Below are 18,291 nucleotides of genomic sequence, written 5' to 3' on the forward strand. Positions count from 1 at the left end.
GATAAGCACTTGATTTCAAGGTCATCAGCTGCTCCTCAGAAATCGTACACAGGGTTGCTATGAGTCAGAACCGACTTGACAGCACTTTAACAAGAAGAAGTTATCTTTAACTGCTCATCTTGTTTTCTGAGGCGGCTACTTAAAACGTTAACTGTGGCTGCACATCCCTTCCCAATTGCAGTTCCTTGCAGTGCCCTCACATGCCTCTCCATGGCTAACTGGACATCAGTAGCCCACCCATAGCTAGTACCACTCTCCTAGCCTCTTCCACACACTTAGAGAGATGCAAAATTTCCCACAACCATGCTATGCCGCTTGGTGTTTTGGGGTCATCCTGTATTCACACTCACGGCAGTCCTCACCCATCAGGCATACGGGGCCACACCTCCCCACATGGAGGCTGCTGGCCAACCTGGGATTTTTTTCTCATTGGATGCCTCACCTTCACTAGCCATGCCTTTGGTCTCTTGGCACGGACCAGTAACTTGAAATTTGCTGCTAAATATGGAACAGGCCATGAGACCAAAGAAGGCTGGCAACTCAGTATGTTGTTGTTAAGTGATGTTGCGTCAGTTCCAACTCACAGCACCCTGTATAGGATTTCCGAAGAGCAGCTGGTGAATTTGAATCATCAGCCTTGGGATTCAAACTGACCTTGAGGTTGAACGCGTACCCTGTGACACCACACCAGGATGCCATAGGGTTACAGTATAGGAATTTGTTAAGAGGTGAGCTCTGGTGGCAGCGGGTGTGGGTTGAATCTCCAGGTCCTCCAGTGGGAGGCTGGGGCTTGTACAGCCTCGATGCACAAAGGTGGCTCTACATCAGGACCCTGGGCCTCTAAGGTCACCCCAGCAGACAGTGCACACGAGTGAGTAAGCAGGCAGAAGTGAGCTATTGGAAAGCAAAAGCATAGCTATCTCTGGCCTCACTAAGTCTGTTTCCTCTATAATTAGCAATCTCAGAAACATTTGCTTCTTGCTTTTAGAGTAAGCATTTTATGGAGAAGTGAGATAAATGAAGATAAAAGTCTTGGGTTTAAATACTTTGATTTGACAATAGGAATTAACCTGTATTCCCCAAATGTCCCTATAAATGTGTATGTGCAAACTATAAGAAAACTGGTGAAGAAGAATTATTTTCTTTTGAACAAAGTCATCAACATGATAAAGACAGTTATATTTATTTCATATGACAGTACATTTCACAGGATATATACAGAATGTATATCACTGACTTTAATACTTTACTTCTATAAAGTATATAGTTATAAATATTGTATGCCACATAAGCAATAAAATTCTTACGTATAAACAGCAAACTACTGTAGAGAACAAAGAAGTCACAAAGAGATTCTCAGTGTCTAATTTCTGTTCTGCTTTTAACAGAACTGGTAAATATTTTAATAATACACAGAAAAATGGCTAGTTATTTGCAGCATACCTTTCGACTTTCATAACTTTGTGCATTTTCAGCAACTTGCCAACTGTAATTTTCCTGATAAAGGCTGAGCTGCTGCATGATATGTATATTTTAGACAGTAGTTTATATTCAGTAGGGAACACTGCTCACAGAACTGCAATCTGCACTAGTGAAGTTTACCTAATAATGAATTACCTTGTTAATGGAGAGCAAATACCATATACATCAATCACGTAGATGTTAAAGCCACAGTTTGAACAAGTTAATTCACATTGGAAGCACAATGCTTATAATAATACTGCTGTTTAAAATATACTACTGCTGAAATGATAAGACATCCCCCCCAACCCAAACAACAAAACACAATATAAAACTCACAAGAGTTACTTCCTGACTGTTGAACAGAAAGAGGATTTTCTATAAATATAGTAGTTTGATAACATTTGAGCATTTAGAAAAGTGCCCTTTTTTTCCTAACAGATTTTGCTTACAGTTTAAGTGCAATGCAGTTTGCTGTGCTTTTACATATTCTTACCCATAAACTCTTCTTTTCTGATACTCCTCCAATACACATTTTTAAAGGTAAATGCAGACACAGGAATTTAGGTGGACACATACAACCCTTTGTATGAATGTAAGTGTGAGTTTTAATGGGTAAAGATGATTTAACTTAAACTGAAAACAAAATGATTGATCAAGGAGTTTTCTGATTGAGTTTACATATTGATATCAAAATACTATGCTCTGTAAAAATTCTGTGTACTTCTTCATAAAATTAATAAAAGTAGGATTAGTTGCATATTGGCAGTGCAAGAGACAAAATCCACAGCTAATTTGAGGCATCGCCACCAAAGACTTAAAGCAGCATTGTAGACGTACTAATGTAACTTCTTACGGGGAGTGAGAACGTTATCTGAGCATGTGCCCAATTCAAAACACAACGAGAACTGCTGCTTCTCCTGCAAAAAGCAAAATGCCAAAGTAAAAGCAGCAAATACTAGAGTGTGGGAGTAAAATGGACAACAGATACCTGATGTACAGAGAAGAGAGTACGTTTAGATCTGTTATTTCCAATTAAACTGAGTGGTAATGCACCTTCCCTAATATAAGGCCACAGTGCTTATTTGAGAGGGCTAGAATAGTCACCCACATGACAGCGACACAAAAGATGTGGTTCCCAGCTCCAAGAATGCCCTGCTCCTGGACAGAAAAGTGTATGGTGGCACTAGGGAGGAAAGTAACAGTGGAGTACGTATTTGAAGGGGTAGGGTATAGAATAGTACATAAATTGGGCTCTCTCGTTTGGGAAAGGAAATTTATAAAATGTCCAAATTACACTTTCAGTTGTCTTTCTGGTAATGAGGTATTCAAAAAAAGACTTTGTTAGAACTTTTAGGTAAAAATTTTATTCAAATTATGTCCTCAAATTTAATTAAAAGTTTTATAAAGCTGCAAGTGTGTGTGTATATATTTATATCTATATATCTCTATATATATGAGTACACTTTTAAAGCAGTGCCTACCAAAACTGTTTCAATATAACTTTGGCAGATCTTTGGTAAATATTAATAAGTACCAATTATTAATAAGTATGAAATGGCTGGCAGTAATGTTAACTAAAAGTTGCTTGGACGTTCTAAAATTCTTTAGAGACGACTCACAGAGATTTCTGAATAAGGACCCTTTTTTAAAAGTAGTTTTAAGCACTTTTTATGGTTACTACTCTCTTCTATCCATCTGAACAAAAACACACCAAAACTTCAGTTCATAACAAGAAGGATTTTTCCCTATTTCCAATATACATATATTCCAGCTCTATACACATTAAATAGTGGTAATTTTTTGAAGGTTATCAGTGCTTTCAGCAATTCCTTATTGCACATAATGAATAATGAATGCCCATTTCTTCTGGCTTTACTACTTTTCTACTGTATCATCACATTATCTTTCTGTATACTCTAGGGTTGGGGATACCTTGGATGCTGTGGTTCTGAAAGGATCTCCTGGCAGGGCCGGGCCGGCTGGAGGGCCAGGAGGTGGGGGTGGTCTTCTTGACGGCAACACACAGAAAGAAACATTTGTACCTTTATTCAAGTCATCATCAATTGTCAAGTTTGAGCCAGAAAACGAACCTGGCTGCTTCTGCAGAGAGCCTGGAGAAGAAGCTGACTTCTCTTTCACACCAAAGTCCTCTTCCTCCTCGAAGGTTACCCATCCTCTCGGATTGCTAATTTTATCCAAGGGTTGGCTCTGCAGATCAAAACTGTCCTTGAAGCCATCAAGTAAAGATGAAGGCTTGCTTTTGTTAGGACCAAGTGGCTGCAGAGAAGGGGAAGGGTTATGAGCAACAGGCCCTTCTTTGGAGAACCATGAAGCGCCAGCTGACTCTTGAGACTCAGCTCTAAATGGGTTTCCAGGAACAGCAGTCCTGTCAGTGAAAGGATTTGTGCTGGTCAAGCTAGTGATCAATGGATTTGGAGAACTTCTCATACTTTCCTGGGATTTACTCCGGGCTGGAATTGGAGGCATTGTCGGCATGCAACTTACAGAACTCAGAGGATCAACATTACTTTTTGTTGCAGAAGGCAATGGAATCAACCCTTTTGGGTTTGGGCACAGAGCAGGTGATGGTTGAACAGATAACTGAGCCTTTGATACAGCAAGCAGATTAAATGACAGATCTTCAAATGGGTCACTTCTCAATGATGGTGCTAGTTTGGCAACAGAGACTCCATTTGTTTTCACCTGGGAAAGAAAGAGGACACAGAATAACCACCGTTTCTATTTACTCTTAATAGACCCTCTGCAACCTGTCTCAGTTGGTCTTAGCTTTTAGGGGGCATGTCTAAAATTTAAAAACTAAAAGGCATCTTTGTGTACTTTGCTACTCTGGGGGTTTACAAAAGATGATATAGCTCAAATCTTACTCTTTAAAAACTCCCTCCTAAATAAATCTTTTTACTAAATATATTTTTAATTCCAAAGAAATTAGGTAGAAATTACTTCATGCAAGTATTGAAACAACAAAATGGAGGACTGTACAGAATGAACAAATGATTTTTGTTCAAGTCCAGTCTTACCACACTGTAGCACAAATGTAAGAAACCCATATTCACAATGTATGTTAAATCCATAAAGAAACTTCCAACACCCATGTATGATGATGTGGTTTCATTGTTCTTGTACATATATTTTCATTGAAAATGAATGGAAATTCAATTTAGTGAACAGAAGGAAATTCAATTTAGTGACTGGAAATTTAATTCTACTTTAGCATATTTGTATTCATCAGCTGAAGACACTACAGCTTTTCCTCTTCCACTGGGAAAAATGAATTTTCAAAGCGTTCTTTGCCTTTGACTGTAAGTTCTCAGCTTCAGAGTAAGCTCTGTGAACAATGTGACAACTTTCCTGAATCGACTTTCCTCATCTTGTAAATAAGTGCCGAGGCCAATATGCTTGCTATAATAACCAAGGTCAACACGTATATTTTTTTAATCAGTGGGGAGGGAAAGAAATCCCATTTTCTACTTGGTATATTAACCCTAAAACTAAACTGAAGCTGTGCCCAGTCCTTTCTGTGTGAGAGCTGGTCATGAACTATTGCTGACAGGAGGAGTGTCGGCACTATTTTACAGTCGTACACAGTTCACACTGTCCCCCTCAGTGCCCTTTGTGTCTACTTCATGAAGAAGATAGTGGGAGTGGAGCACAGCTATGGGACTGAGCAATCCAACTGTTCTCATGGGAAGCAAAACTCTGATCCTGGTTTCATGAGCATATCAGCTCGCCAGGTACTTCATTATTAATTAAAAAACAAAAATAAAGGTACTTCTATATAATTATTACAACTAAACCTGGACATGTGTCCAACTTCAAAGACAAGCAAGGAACTTCTGGTTTGGACAGGACAGGATGCGAAAGCTCATAGCTTTCAGTATTTCCACCCTCTCAGAGAACACAATGTTTTCCTAATAAAATGACACTACCCAAAATTAATTGAGACAGTTGTTAAAGTATAATAACTAAATCTTTATGAAATATGTTGAAAAAAAGATCAGTGTCCCCAATTAAATGTAATTGCATGGTACAGAACACCAACTTAGGCACCATTTAAGACCAGGGATGCTCATTTGCAAAAGGAAAGCATGAGGTTAACTTGAAATGTGAATAGCTTTCAAGTATCTGTTTTATTCCATTGCTCTGTTGTTTAACATATTTTTTAATTAAATAAGTACTGAATTAACAAGTAATTTTTTTCAAATAAATATAACAATAAATTTGTACAAAAGGATAAGCATGTCACAGACTAGAAATCTGTTATTTCAAGTATAAAAAAAGATTAGTTGAATTATATGAAGGGGGTTTCAAAAATTCCATGGAAAAATTCCAGTATTTTTCAATTCCATGAACTCTTTGAAGCCCCCTTGTATATGAAAATATGCTTAACTATATTATGTATGGAGCCCTGATGTGGCACTGTAGGATAAGCAGTGGACTGCAACGTCAGTTTGAATCATGAGATCAGAAACCAAATATAGGGGTGCTATGAGTTGGAAATGATCCAACTCATTATATATAACATTAGTTATATTACCAATAACCTCTAGATTATTTATGATACAGAAAAAAATGGAAATATTTTATTCAGCCTGAGACCCAATTCTCTCATGGCAGATTGATCAGTTCACAATATACACATAATAGGAAAGAATTTTATGCTTTGCACAGCTTAGAATAGTAAGCTTGAGACAGATAAATGTTATGCATTTAGATAGCTTTATTCTCATACGTGAGAAAAAATTACTGCAACGTGTAAGTCTAAAGTAATTTGGTAGACGTAGTGTCATTTTGCCCAGACAGACCTGAAGTTACAATGAGAGCCACACCACCATTCATTATAGGAGAATTAATTTGTAACTCAAGCAGGATTTGGGATAACTCGACACTAAAAATGGTTATATTTTTAGAGAAAGGTGTTGGAAGGATCTGTAAATAATCTTGCTGTAATATTAGTTTTCATCGTTCTAAATCATCAATCCTTTCTTACTGAAAGAATCTTGTTGGCAAGACTACAGGCAATCCTCAGATTACAAATGAGTTCTGATCCTAAGTCTGTCTTTCAGTCAAATTTGTATGCAAGTCATAGCTAATGTCACTTTGTCATATGTCTGTTTATAGTCAGACTTCCTACACATAAAAAGAAATGAAAGAACAACTCAGAAAAAAATCGGTGAGAATGGCTGTACAGCTCAAAGCATGTAATCACTGTCACTGAGCTGTACATGTAGGAACTGTGAACTGGTGTGTGCTGAACAGTAGATATCCTCAACCACAACATAACACAAGTTAGGGGAAAAGAAAGAAAGAAGGGAACACTGACTGGAACATAGCTCTATGCTGACCCATGTGGGTCTCCATGAGTTGGAATCAACTCCACAGTCACTTCAAACAAAACAATACACTAAATATAATTTCATTTGGGACTGAATGAATTCATAAAAAGAAACCTTTCTGTTTTCACATGTCTGAATAAGCCCCTGTACACATCACAGATGAGCAAATTGGTATCCAGGGGTGAAGAATGATGTTATCTAGGAAATGAATGCTTAAAGTCAGCCAAAATAAACACAATAATACCTGTATCATTGTCATCCAGAGACTTCTAACATTAAATTAAAATACGAATAAAAGCAGAAATGAACATTTTAGATGATTATGCCAGAGTCCCACAAACTAAGACCTATGGTTCAAATCCAGTCAGTCCCGTTTTTGTAAATCAAGTCTTACTGAAACACAACTAAAAAAATTAAAGAATCATTTCCAGATGCACAACATGTTTAACATAATAACGCAGTAGCAGTGACCTTTTGATGTGTGTTGCAAAGTAGCACCAGTATGTATGTTATTGTGAACCATCACATAGACCTTGAATTTTTAATATCAATAGGCTTTATGGGGGATGGTTCATACTAAAGGTTGTACTTAAATTGGATGTTTGTAAACCTGGGATTGCCAGTATTTAGAAAAAAAGTCACATAAGAAATCTAAGAAACTTTATGTAATTATGTCATCTAATAATTATGTCATGGTTAAATATGAGAATCAAGCTGGTTCTGCCAAACACACTTTCATACCCCTAAAGCGTACCTCCTGAAAGCTATACATTTTAGTTTTGTTAATTTTCATCAAAATTAAGCAAAAAAAAGTAAAACATTAGCAAGAAACATTAAAATGGCTCATAAAATTTTTAACTAGTAAGAATAAAAAGCAAACTTTATGATATGATAACAGAATTTATTAATGTGGACAGGTAGTTTTTAAATGGGTGAATCTTGAGATGTATGAAGCAGAAGATCCATACATCAAAATGTGCTACGACAGATGAAAAGCACATATAAAATTGATAATAATCAGATACCTGTTACCCTGAAGGTTGCTCCTGCTTTGAGAAAGGGAACACAGACATCAAAGGAAAGAGTTAGGACAATCAATCCCAGACCAATCAACAACCCTAGCAATTCAGTCTTCAAAATACCTTCAGTTCTACATTATATACAGAATCCCAGAAAATGGTATTTGCAAATCATAGTGATAGTTTGAGCAACAATTCTCATTCCTTTTATAATTTTGAATGAAATGTATTGATGAATTAGGGTCCATCAATTTTTTGGACCCTAATTTAGACTTAAATTTAGTCTGAGGTTGATTATTAACCAGTTTAAAGTTTTGTTATTGTAAAAATCATTCTAAATAGGTTTCTGGAGCTCTAAAATATTTTAAGCAGCTTAGGATAAGCTTTGGATATGTCATCATTAAAAGAAAAATGTACAAAATGGCATCACTCTGTAAAAAAGCACTGGCCCACTGAAAATTAGCATTAATTTAATAAATGGTCAAGATCCACACTTGTTTCATATTATTTAAATTTTCTTTAAGGCTAGGATCACCATTATTTCACCTCACAATTTAAACAGGGTAAGAAACTAGATCCTACTTTTGTTGTTTAAACCTGAAATCTAAAAAGAAAAAAAGAAAGAAATCTCTTCACCGAATTCACAATAAAAAGCTTACAAAAACAAAATTCACCATAATCTTTCTATAACACAAAAGTATCTTTTTACCTAGTATGCTCAAGAAACAAGGAGCCCTCGTGGCACAGTGGTTAAGTGCTCAAGTGCTAACTGAGAGGCTGGACACTCCACAGAGAAAGATGAGGCAGTCGGCGCCACAAAGATGACAGCCTTGGAAACTCTATGGGCAGTTAGTTCTACTCTGTCATGGACGTTCAGTCTGAGTCAGGAAACTCAATAGCAATTTTCCCCCCCTTAAATTCCCAAGAAAGTTTTAAGTAAGTCTACCCAGATACTTAGACCCTCCATTAAACAGACCCAGAATGCTGGAATTTTCTACTTGGCCTCTTCCCTTCCTGTCTGCTCTCACTTTTATTATAGTGAATCCTGTTATTTTCCTTCGTGTTGCAGTTCTCTACTTCTGGCCCTAAAATGACTCAGATGACTAAGAAGATATTGAAGTCAGGTAGATCAGTGAGGCATTTTTGTATGTTGTTGAGAATATGTAACATGTTGTATAATGATTCATTAGATTTAAAAGAATATTTTCAAATTGAATTATAGAGTCAAAGGACATTTAAATAATAAAAAGTAAAGGTAGGACAAGTATGTAGGTATTCATATTTTAAACAAGTTATCATGTAGACTTTGGGCAGAAAAACAAAGATCATTAAGTGTTTAATCCTAAAACCGTTTAGGTGATTACAAAACTACCAATTTTGTCAGATTTCAAAATCTCACTCATAATTTTTCAACTTATATAGCTACTTCAAAGAATTTTTAAATTTTGAATTCTTTTTTTTGAATAGGTATTATTCTTATGCTTCAAAATAAAAAACATGTAAGAAGGTATAAGATGAAAAACGCTTTCTCCCCTCAAACACAGCCCTGGAGGGGGCTACTGTTAAAGTACTTTGTGAACCCTCACAACGATAGTCTACACACAAATAAGGACCTCCACTCTGGTAGCATGCTGTTGTTGTTGTTGTTAAGTGCCTTCGAGTCGATTCCATAGTGGTTACAAATTGGGCTGCGAACCGCAAGGTGAGCAGTTCGAAACTACCAGCGGTTCCACGGGAGAAAGATGAGGCTTTCTGCTCCTGTAAAGATTTACAGCCTTGGAAACCCTGTCCAGGGTCGCTATGAATCGGAACCGATTCCACGGCACATAACAACAACAACAACCCTCAGAAAAGGAAAAGTGTGCCCATGTATATAATTATCAGAGGAATTTTATATCAACAGCTGAGGAAAAAAGAAAGATTTCAATTCAAAACAAACATCTTTGTTATTTTAATTAATGGAGATATTATAAGATTCAAGAGAGAACAATACCAGGACATATACAAAGCATGTGCTGCTTGACATCAAATCACTAGATTTCAGTGAAAACCAGAAATCACAATAATTAAGAATGATGTAAGCCCAAACCATCTAAATGGATCCAATACTGACTACAAAGATCTGAAATAAGTGAAGAAACCAGGTGTTAGCTCCAACACAGAAAAGAACTATTGTTCGTATTAGAGGAGCTTAAGGGTCTCTCTGAGGAGCTCTGGTAGAGTAGTGGTTACGAATCGGGCTGCGAACCGCAAGGTCAGCAGTTCAAAACTACCAGCCATTCCGCGGGACAAAGATGAGGCTTTCTGCTCCCGTAAAGATTTACAGCCTTGGAAACCCTGTACAGGGTCGCTATGAGTCGGAACCAACTCCACGGCACATAACCACCACCACCACCACCACCACCAAGGATTTCTCTGTACTTACGATTAAGGATCACTTTCTAAGAACCCCTGAGCTAAGCAGCAAATTTTAAAAACTCAGAAACCTCAAAAAGCGAAACCAGGCAGTTATTTAATATGACTAATTTGTGAGGTCAAATGATACTCATTAGCTAAAGTTGTATCTATCTCAAAATGTTATGAATAGAAAGAACTGTTTTCTTCTTATAAAGCTAAGAATTGAAATTAAGTATGTTTTAAGACACTTCCATGTGCATAAAAAATATCAATTTGCTTAACAGTGAGACTTACTTGCTGTTGTGAAGATGCCTCTGAAGGCAAGTTATGGGATGATCTGCTTCGAGGTGGTGGCTGGGGTGGACTTTCCAAAACTGGCTGGGGAGCAGACTGAGGCAACGATGCTGTCACTGGGACAAGAGGCTCCTGCATCTTCTGAACAGGTGGGGGCAGAGAAGGCTGCATGGGAAGGGCAGCCTGAGGCTTCAAGGGTTCAGGAAGATACGCAGAACCTAAAAAAAAACAAAACAACAAATCATCATTTTCAAATGATAGATGTCTTCTAGAAAACCAAGATATCTCCCTCCTTTAGAGAAATATTAGGAGGACACTCTAGTTTATTTTCCCAATAATTAAATCTTATTTTTTATGGTATAAAGAAGGAAGGACACAGATATTTGAATAAGCTATGGAAGGTGAAACATGATGGAGGAAAAAGGAAAAGAAAAAGTGAAAGGAAAGTATAGAGAAAAATGGTACTACTAATACAGTGCCTACCTTTTAGTGCTTCAGATGGTTTGCTTTGGCTTTCGGGAGTCAATCTTCCAGCAGACACCCGAGCATGGCTCTGTGGGGCACTAATAACTCCAGCACGGGGTGGAATAGTCTACAGATGGGAGAATAACATTTGAAACATTTATTTTCAACAGCTAAGATTCTGTGGAAAAGCAGCTTTTGCATCACATTTAATCTCCTATCTGGTACTGTTCCCCAATATGTCATTTTAATTGTTCTTCATTAGTACCTATATAATCATATATGTAAAAATCTTCCTTTTTATTTTGAAGCTATCATGAATTGGTTTACTATATGTCAGGTACTCTACAACATTATAATTTAATCTTCAAAATATCTCTAAGAGGTAAATATTATTTTATTATCCCTATTCTAAAGATGAGGAAATGTATATAACCTGCCCAAGACCACTCATTTGAAAACAGAGCTCGGATCCAACTCAGGTCTAACTGCAGGACCCTTGCTCTTAACCGGTATGCATCATCATCCTAATAGGGGACCCAGAAGATGTTAAAGTTCACGAGGATATGGGGAGAGAACGATTCTGAGCAAATCTGAATAAAGAGGCTTATAAAACAAACACACCCTGAATGTTTTTTCTAAACACAGAAAAACTTTGTAATAACTAACTCAATATTCTAAATTAGATACACTGGAAGACAAACCAACCATTTGCTCTTTTCATATTTTTTCTGAAGGCTCTAAGCTCACAATTCTTATTTTAAGCAAAAGTTATTATGATTGCAATCCCATAAAACTCTTGTTAGTATATTGACTCTATCAAGACTATTTTCCTGAAAGCTAATTAAAACCTTTCTTAATAAAGGATGAGTTGACACCCTCATTAATTACTCAGACAATGATAAAAAGTTGTCCAAATGGGTCAACTCCTCACATACTTAGCTACTCTAAACTATTTATGTTGTTGTCATCATGATGATTTCCCCATGGCACTTTTACCTAAATACTGAAGTAGGATTACTTTTGAAGAATATGCTAATATAATGTTGTTGTTGTTAAGTGCCACTGAGTCAGTTTTGACTCACAGCGACCCCGTATAGGGTTTCCAAGGAGCAGCTGGTGGGTTTGAACTGTTGACCTTGTGGTTCACAGTCCAATGTTGATCCTATAGTGCCACATCAGGAGTCCAATATAATGTTAAAGGTGCCTTATATATTATCTAGTGGAATTCCTTCATTTTAGAGTTCAGGAAATTGAGGCCTTGAAAAGTCACATGTATTTCAATGGTAACAAAGGTAACAGCAAAAATCTGGCTTAGACTCTGGATCCCTTGCCTCCCAGTGAGGTATTGCCTACCGGTCTAGCTGCACTGTATCCGGCAGAGGCTGAGCCTGAGAGGCTGGCCGGAGGTGAGGGCTGACTGCGTCCTGGAACAGAGACATCACATCATGTAGTTAAGTTAAAAAAAATAAATAAGTCAAGAGAAATATGCAACCATGTACGTATAGTTCAAATGTGCATTTCACGGTCCAGTTTTAATGTTAAGTAGCTAAATCCAAGTGTTTTTACCTATGTTATCTTTCCGTGTCATTCCAGGGCTTTTGGGTGCTTTGAAGCAGGAAGGAAAAAAAAATTACTCATAAATAATCAATAAGGCAATACTGCATAACATCAGCTGGCTGTTCTGTTTCATTACCAGCAGAAATGGAAGCATGAGATGGTAACAAAAAAATGTGGTTGTGTTGGATAATGACACAAGGCATTATTATTACCAGTACTGAGTGAAAAAACCCAAAGGAGAGAAAGAAGACTTACAAACACATATTACACAGTCATTTTTAAGTTGAGTTTCTCAATAGTTATTCTCTTATGAACCTTGAAAACATAAGATCGGTTTGTGTGCATGGTCACAAGAAGTAGCCCTACTGTGCCTCAGATATTGACAGACAGATTGCTCCTAAGCAACAGACGAAACTGCATTTTCTAAGTTATGTTACACAAGAGGCTCCTAACTGCACTCTTTGAGGGCTTCATGCCATAGATATCATTTTGGCTAAAGTAATCTTACAATGAGATCTTCTGGGTTTCTATAACAAGTCCTATGACTAAGGTTATATCTTGTTACAAAAATAAATAATAAGACAGACATACTTTACTATTAAATATCTGCCTATGGAATGCAGTGTTAATACATTAAGAGATAGCTGAACGATGCAATAAACTAAGTTCCTTTGGGGTCAAAAAGAACAAGAAGGACTATCCATGGCAGCCATCACAGATTTAGCCTCCTTTGTGAAAACAAATTCAAGTACAATTGTTATATGAAAAATATCAGCCCTTTTTAATAACAATAAGGAGCTCTGGAGGTGTAGCAGACTAAGGACTGGGCTGCTCACCACAAGGTTGGCAGTTCAAACCTACCAGTCAATCCAAGCGAGAAAGATGAGGCTATCTGCTTTCAAAAGACTTAGTCTTAGAAATACTATGGAACAGCTCTACTCTGTCCTAGAGAGTTGTTATGAGTTAAAATCGACTCGAAGGCAGAAGGTTTGATTTGATTTAACAACTGTAATCTTAATGAATGGCCTTCAATGTTTTGAAAGAATTTAGCTCAGCACTAATTAAAAACATTTATGTAATCTAAGATCATCTCCCAAATACTACATTCTTGGAGCTGAATTAATAGTTTAATTCTAATAGGTAATTTTTCAAACTTGAAATTTAATACAGTACACATTTCTAAACATTTGACTTGTTTGAAAAGAATTTTGAAACCCTCTTCAAACAAAACAGTAGAGTAATTTCACTCTAGTATATGGTGGAACCGTGGTGGTGCGAAGTGAAAGCTCGGTGGTTCTTACTCACCAGCCACTCTGTAGGAGAAATATGTTGCAATCTGCCACACTAGAAACCCTATACGGCAATTTCACTTTGTTTTTTAGGGTTGCTGTGAGTTGAAATAAAGTCTAGGACAATAGGTTTTGGTACTCAAGTATATATGAAACAGAGCACAAAACAACGCAAGAATTTCAGGGAAAGAAAATGGATATCCATTAAAAACTGTACATAACATAGAAAGAAAGAAAAAAAAAAAAAAACCAAGATCACAAAGTATGCATAAGAAGGAGAAAGGGAAGTTTATAGTTGGACTTAGAAAATATTTAGTATGCCTTTCAACAATAAAGGGGCTGTCACTTAGCAATAAAATGAGAGGTCAATCTCCATAATGCAAAAGTCTTGTTACCTTCCATCTCTCTCCTAGCTACCCCAGGACTGGGAGGGGCTCCAACACCTTTTTGAAGAAAGAACAGAAGCTGTATAATGTTTAGGGCCCACAGCACAAAATTAAAAGGCAGGCAAGGCAACACTGCTGCATTAAACTTACTTTTACAAAAAGGCTATCTAATTGTTTTAGATTTCTTCAGAGACATATCATACAAAACAATGTCCAAACCTGAGTCCTCCCTTTCCTCAAACAGAAGAATAAAAACGGAATGGCAGTTTTGTTGTTTAAATAGTTGAGATTACTTGTAGTGAAGAATTAAAAAAAAAAAAAAAGCCTTTGCTTTATAATCAACTCATTCGGTATATCCAGAGTTAGATCTGGATCACTACTAACAACTCCAATCTTTCTGCGTCTATAAAGATTCACAGTCTTGGAAGCCTATGGGGCAGTTCTATTCTGTCTTACAGGGTTACTATGAGTTGGAACCCACATGACATTAATGGGTTGTCGTTTGTTTGTTTGTTTGGCATATTATGCAGACACAGAAGAAGTTAGTTTTTGAGAAATTAAAAAAATTAACTAAAAATATGATATTGATTTTATCCAAGTTTACTTTCATAAAGGAGTTATTGATTTATAGGGCAAAATAAAATATATTGCAAATACTATTTGTAAAGGAATTATCAAGAGAAAAACTTTTTTGAATTGAGTTTCCAAAATAAGCCAGTGGGTTGTTAATGTAACCTGCCATATATTAACTTTTAAAAGATACTTTTTACATACAGTTTACCTAATTAAAGTAGAAGATAAATAGAATCTATCATCAAAATTAAATAAGACTTTGAATCAGTAAAAAAAATGACATTTTCTGTAAAAATCAGTGGAAAAATGATCACCTGGAAATACAGGTATACCTTGCTTTGTGGTGCTTTGCAGATGTTACAATTTTTATATATTGAAGGCCTGTGGAAACCCTGCACTGAACAAGTAAGTCTATCATTGCCATTTTCCCAAAAGCATGTGTTCATCAATTCATGTCTTTGTGTCACATTTTGGCATTCTCAGTATTTTAATCTTTTCATAATGCTTGCACATTTAAATAGGCTATGGCATAGTACAAATACGTAACTTTTTATATGCACTGGGAAATAAAAAAAAAAAAATGAAAGCAACTCACTTTATTGTGATATTCACGTTATTGTGGTTGTCTGAAACTGAACTTCAATACCTCTGAGGTATGCCTGTATTTTACAGATGCTCTAGTGCTGAAATAATTTGACTGTACTTATTATATAAAATTTTAAAATCTATTCATAAAATCAATCTTTACTATCATTAGGCATTGGTCAATAATGCCATTAGGCAGCTTGAGCAAAAATAGATCAAGACACATGTATAGTGGACTTTAGTAATATTAAACCTGCCTCTTCTTTTTTTTTTAGAACCAGATTAAATACACTTGTCAAATGTATACCTTTAACAGTTTCATGAGCTCTCACGTGTATAAAAGTTTACATTGAGCTTAACCCAAACTAATATTTTAAATAAAAAGTGGTGGATTCTTTTAAAATGCCTTATAGAAAAAAAGAGAATCATTTAACTCTTTAACTTAAATAAGATGAAGCGTAAGTTTTATGACAAGTTATGATAAAGCCATGCAAAGTGAAAGATGTTTCATATAATTATGGTAACTTTAAACTAATTGATCTAATCCACAAACTACTCAAGAAGGAATGTACTAGAGCACCACCAATCAAATACTTAATAAAAGATCTGTGTTCACGGTACCTGAGTCCCTTGTCAAATTAATATGACTTTTGGATATTAAATATTTATAACCAGAATGCCTATATTTTCAAGAAAAAATGCTTCAGTAATGTACTAGGTAATGATGAGTAGCTCAATTACGTTCACCTGCAAAATAGAAGCCCTCATAGACTAGTCCTGTTCACTACTGAAACTAAGTTCTAACCTTTCACTTGACAGGAAGATGAGAGAAGTTCGGAACTCATTTTAGAGCTCTTTTTAATCAGTAGCATAAATGTCCTTCATTGAAACACCTATCAAGCAGGCCTAAAGTATATTTCATTCACAGGATTCAAACATTAATGAACACGTTGTTAACAAATGTAAATGGTTACCTCCAAATTCTTTTCTAGCAGGTGCAGGACTCCTAGCCCCTTATAGTTCATAAGAAAATATGCAGCACAAAGGAAATGACATTAAACAAAGAATTGAGATAGCAAAGAGTTACTACAGCATTCATTATTTCAAACATCACATATAGGAAGAATAATTAGGAACTAGGTTTGTTTTTTGAAAAAATATTTTTCAATGTATATATTCTTAAAAATTATTTTAGACATAAAATAGTTGCTTACAAAGAACATTTAAATGATATAAGCACTTGATTTCAAATAGAATATTTGTATTTTTCAGTTCTAGTTATAAATTTTATAGAAATTGGTATCCTAATGATTTTAAACTTAAAAAAAAATCTAAGGTGAAGATTTTTTGGTGGAAATTAAAATGTAGCTTTACCAAAGAATAATTCACATGCCTAGCACTACATCAAATTAGCAAAAATAACTCATGTAGCTCCATGTACATTTATCAGAAGGTGGCTATGAAAACAAGTTAGAGAAATCCAGTTAATAAGTCTAACAGATACCATGTTCTGTAGAGAAAAGCTGACAATGATATAACAGATTCATATCCAGTAGCTAGAGATCTGAATATGTAAAGCATTTAGAAACAGGGTGGATAGGAATTTTAATACTGGTAGAAATGGTACATATATGTTTGTTACCTGATGGTGGAGGTGGTCTTTGTGGAGGAGCTGGGCGTGCGGGAGGAGCAACTGGGCGGGGAGGAGGCGGCCGTTTAGGCTCTAAGATTTGAGAAGTATCTTTTTGTTGCAACTGTGTTGCTGGCTGAGTGTCCACAGGAGAACCTAAAAAGGTACATTTATTAGGTAAGAAGATCAGACTACGGTGGGTGTTGGCAGAAAGGTACATAGTACTTCACATATATAATGTGTGTGTATAAAATTTTTTAGTTTGTAAACTAAGCAATTCTACAACTAAATCATCCTTTGTGACCATCTAAGAAACAATGACAACTCTATGTTGATTCTTAGCTGAAAGCTGATTTACTGGGTGTCCCTATCAAGAAGGCCCAAAGTATTGAGTTAAATTCTGTGCTGATTGGTAGAGAGAAGAAAAAAAGAAAAAAGCAGAGTCTCTTCTTTCTCTCCATCTTAAATTGATTTAAGGAAGCCAGTCCCATAAGAGTAGAATAGAAAAACTAGACAAGTTTATGAAACAGAAGTTAGCTTCTTGAAGATATTTTACCGGGCATGGAATTGTGGTTGCTGTTTTAGTATCAAGTCAAAAATCTGTAAAGGGTTTTCAAGGAGTGGCTGCTGGGTTTGAACTGCTGACCCTGCAGTTTGCAGTCCAGTGCTTATCCTACAACTTATCCTACAGCGTACCCCAGGACTATGGAATAGTGACTAATAACTTAATGTTAACAACTTCCAAAGACAAACTTAATAACTTTGGAGGAAAAATTACTATAACGTTCAATTTTTTAAAATTGCTTTGTCTTCCCTTGCTTTATACTGTCATATTGGTTATATATAGAAATATATTTAAGTCCAAATAATTCATTTCACATACTAAAACAAGCACAGATGTATAAACCAGAACTAGTTGTCATTAAGTGAAACCCCATGAGTGTCAGAGTAGAACTATGTTCCATTGGGTCTTCAATGGATAATTTTTCAGAAACCAATCACCAGGCCTTTCTTCCAAGGTACCTCTGGGTGGGCATCAACCTCCATCCTTTTGGCATGCAGCTAAATATATTAACCATTTGCACTATTCAAGGACTTTATTTAGATTTATGTTGTTGTATGCCACGTAGTTGATTCTGACTTATAGCAACCTTACATGACTTTCTTATATACTTATATACTGCCAGGCCTTTCTTCCCACAGACTGGTGTGCAAACTGTTGAACTTTCAGTTAGTCCAAATCAATGGCATTTATGACAAAATGTTGCTGTTGCTACT

At 36.1% G+C, this 18,291-nt stretch overlaps 1 protein-coding gene across 6 annotated transcripts in view; it reads right to left on the bottom strand.

The window, feature by feature from the left end:
• Positions 1 to 1,162: 1,162 nt before the first annotated feature.
• The window catches only part of SYNJ1 (synaptojanin 1), a 129,202-nt gene continuing 112,073 nt past the window's right edge, over positions 1,163 to 18,291 (bottom strand). The window contains exons 25-33 of one of the 6 annotated variants that reach the window (XM_006862534.1): positions 17,026 to 17,169; positions 16,358 to 16,396; positions 14,235 to 14,282; positions 12,560 to 12,598; positions 12,347 to 12,417; positions 11,012 to 11,120; positions 10,529 to 10,746; positions 7,844 to 7,867; positions 1,163 to 4,167 (exon numbers count right to left, since the gene is read on the bottom strand). In XM_006862534.1, coding sequence (XP_006862596.1) covers positions 7,847 to 7,867; positions 10,529 to 10,746; positions 11,012 to 11,120; positions 12,347 to 12,417; positions 12,560 to 12,598; positions 14,235 to 14,282; positions 16,358 to 16,396; positions 17,026 to 17,169 — 689 coding nt within the window. In that variant the 3' untranslated portion in view covers positions 1,163 to 4,167; positions 7,844 to 7,846. The remainder of the gene's footprint in view (positions 4,168 to 7,843; positions 7,868 to 10,528; positions 10,747 to 11,011; positions 11,121 to 12,346; positions 12,418 to 12,559; positions 12,599 to 14,234; positions 14,283 to 16,357; positions 16,397 to 17,025; positions 17,170 to 18,291) is intronic. The other 5 variants (XM_006862531.1, XM_006862535.1, XM_006862532.1 and 2 more) reach the window with 5 other exon arrangements.

Source organism: Chrysochloris asiatica, unplaced genomic scaffold (genome assembly GCF_000296735.1).
Source record: "Chrysochloris asiatica unplaced genomic scaffold, ChrAsi1.0 scaffold00049, whole genome shotgun sequence".
NCBI classification, from domain to species: domain Eukaryota; kingdom Metazoa; phylum Chordata; class Mammalia; order Afrosoricida; family Chrysochloridae; genus Chrysochloris; species Chrysochloris asiatica.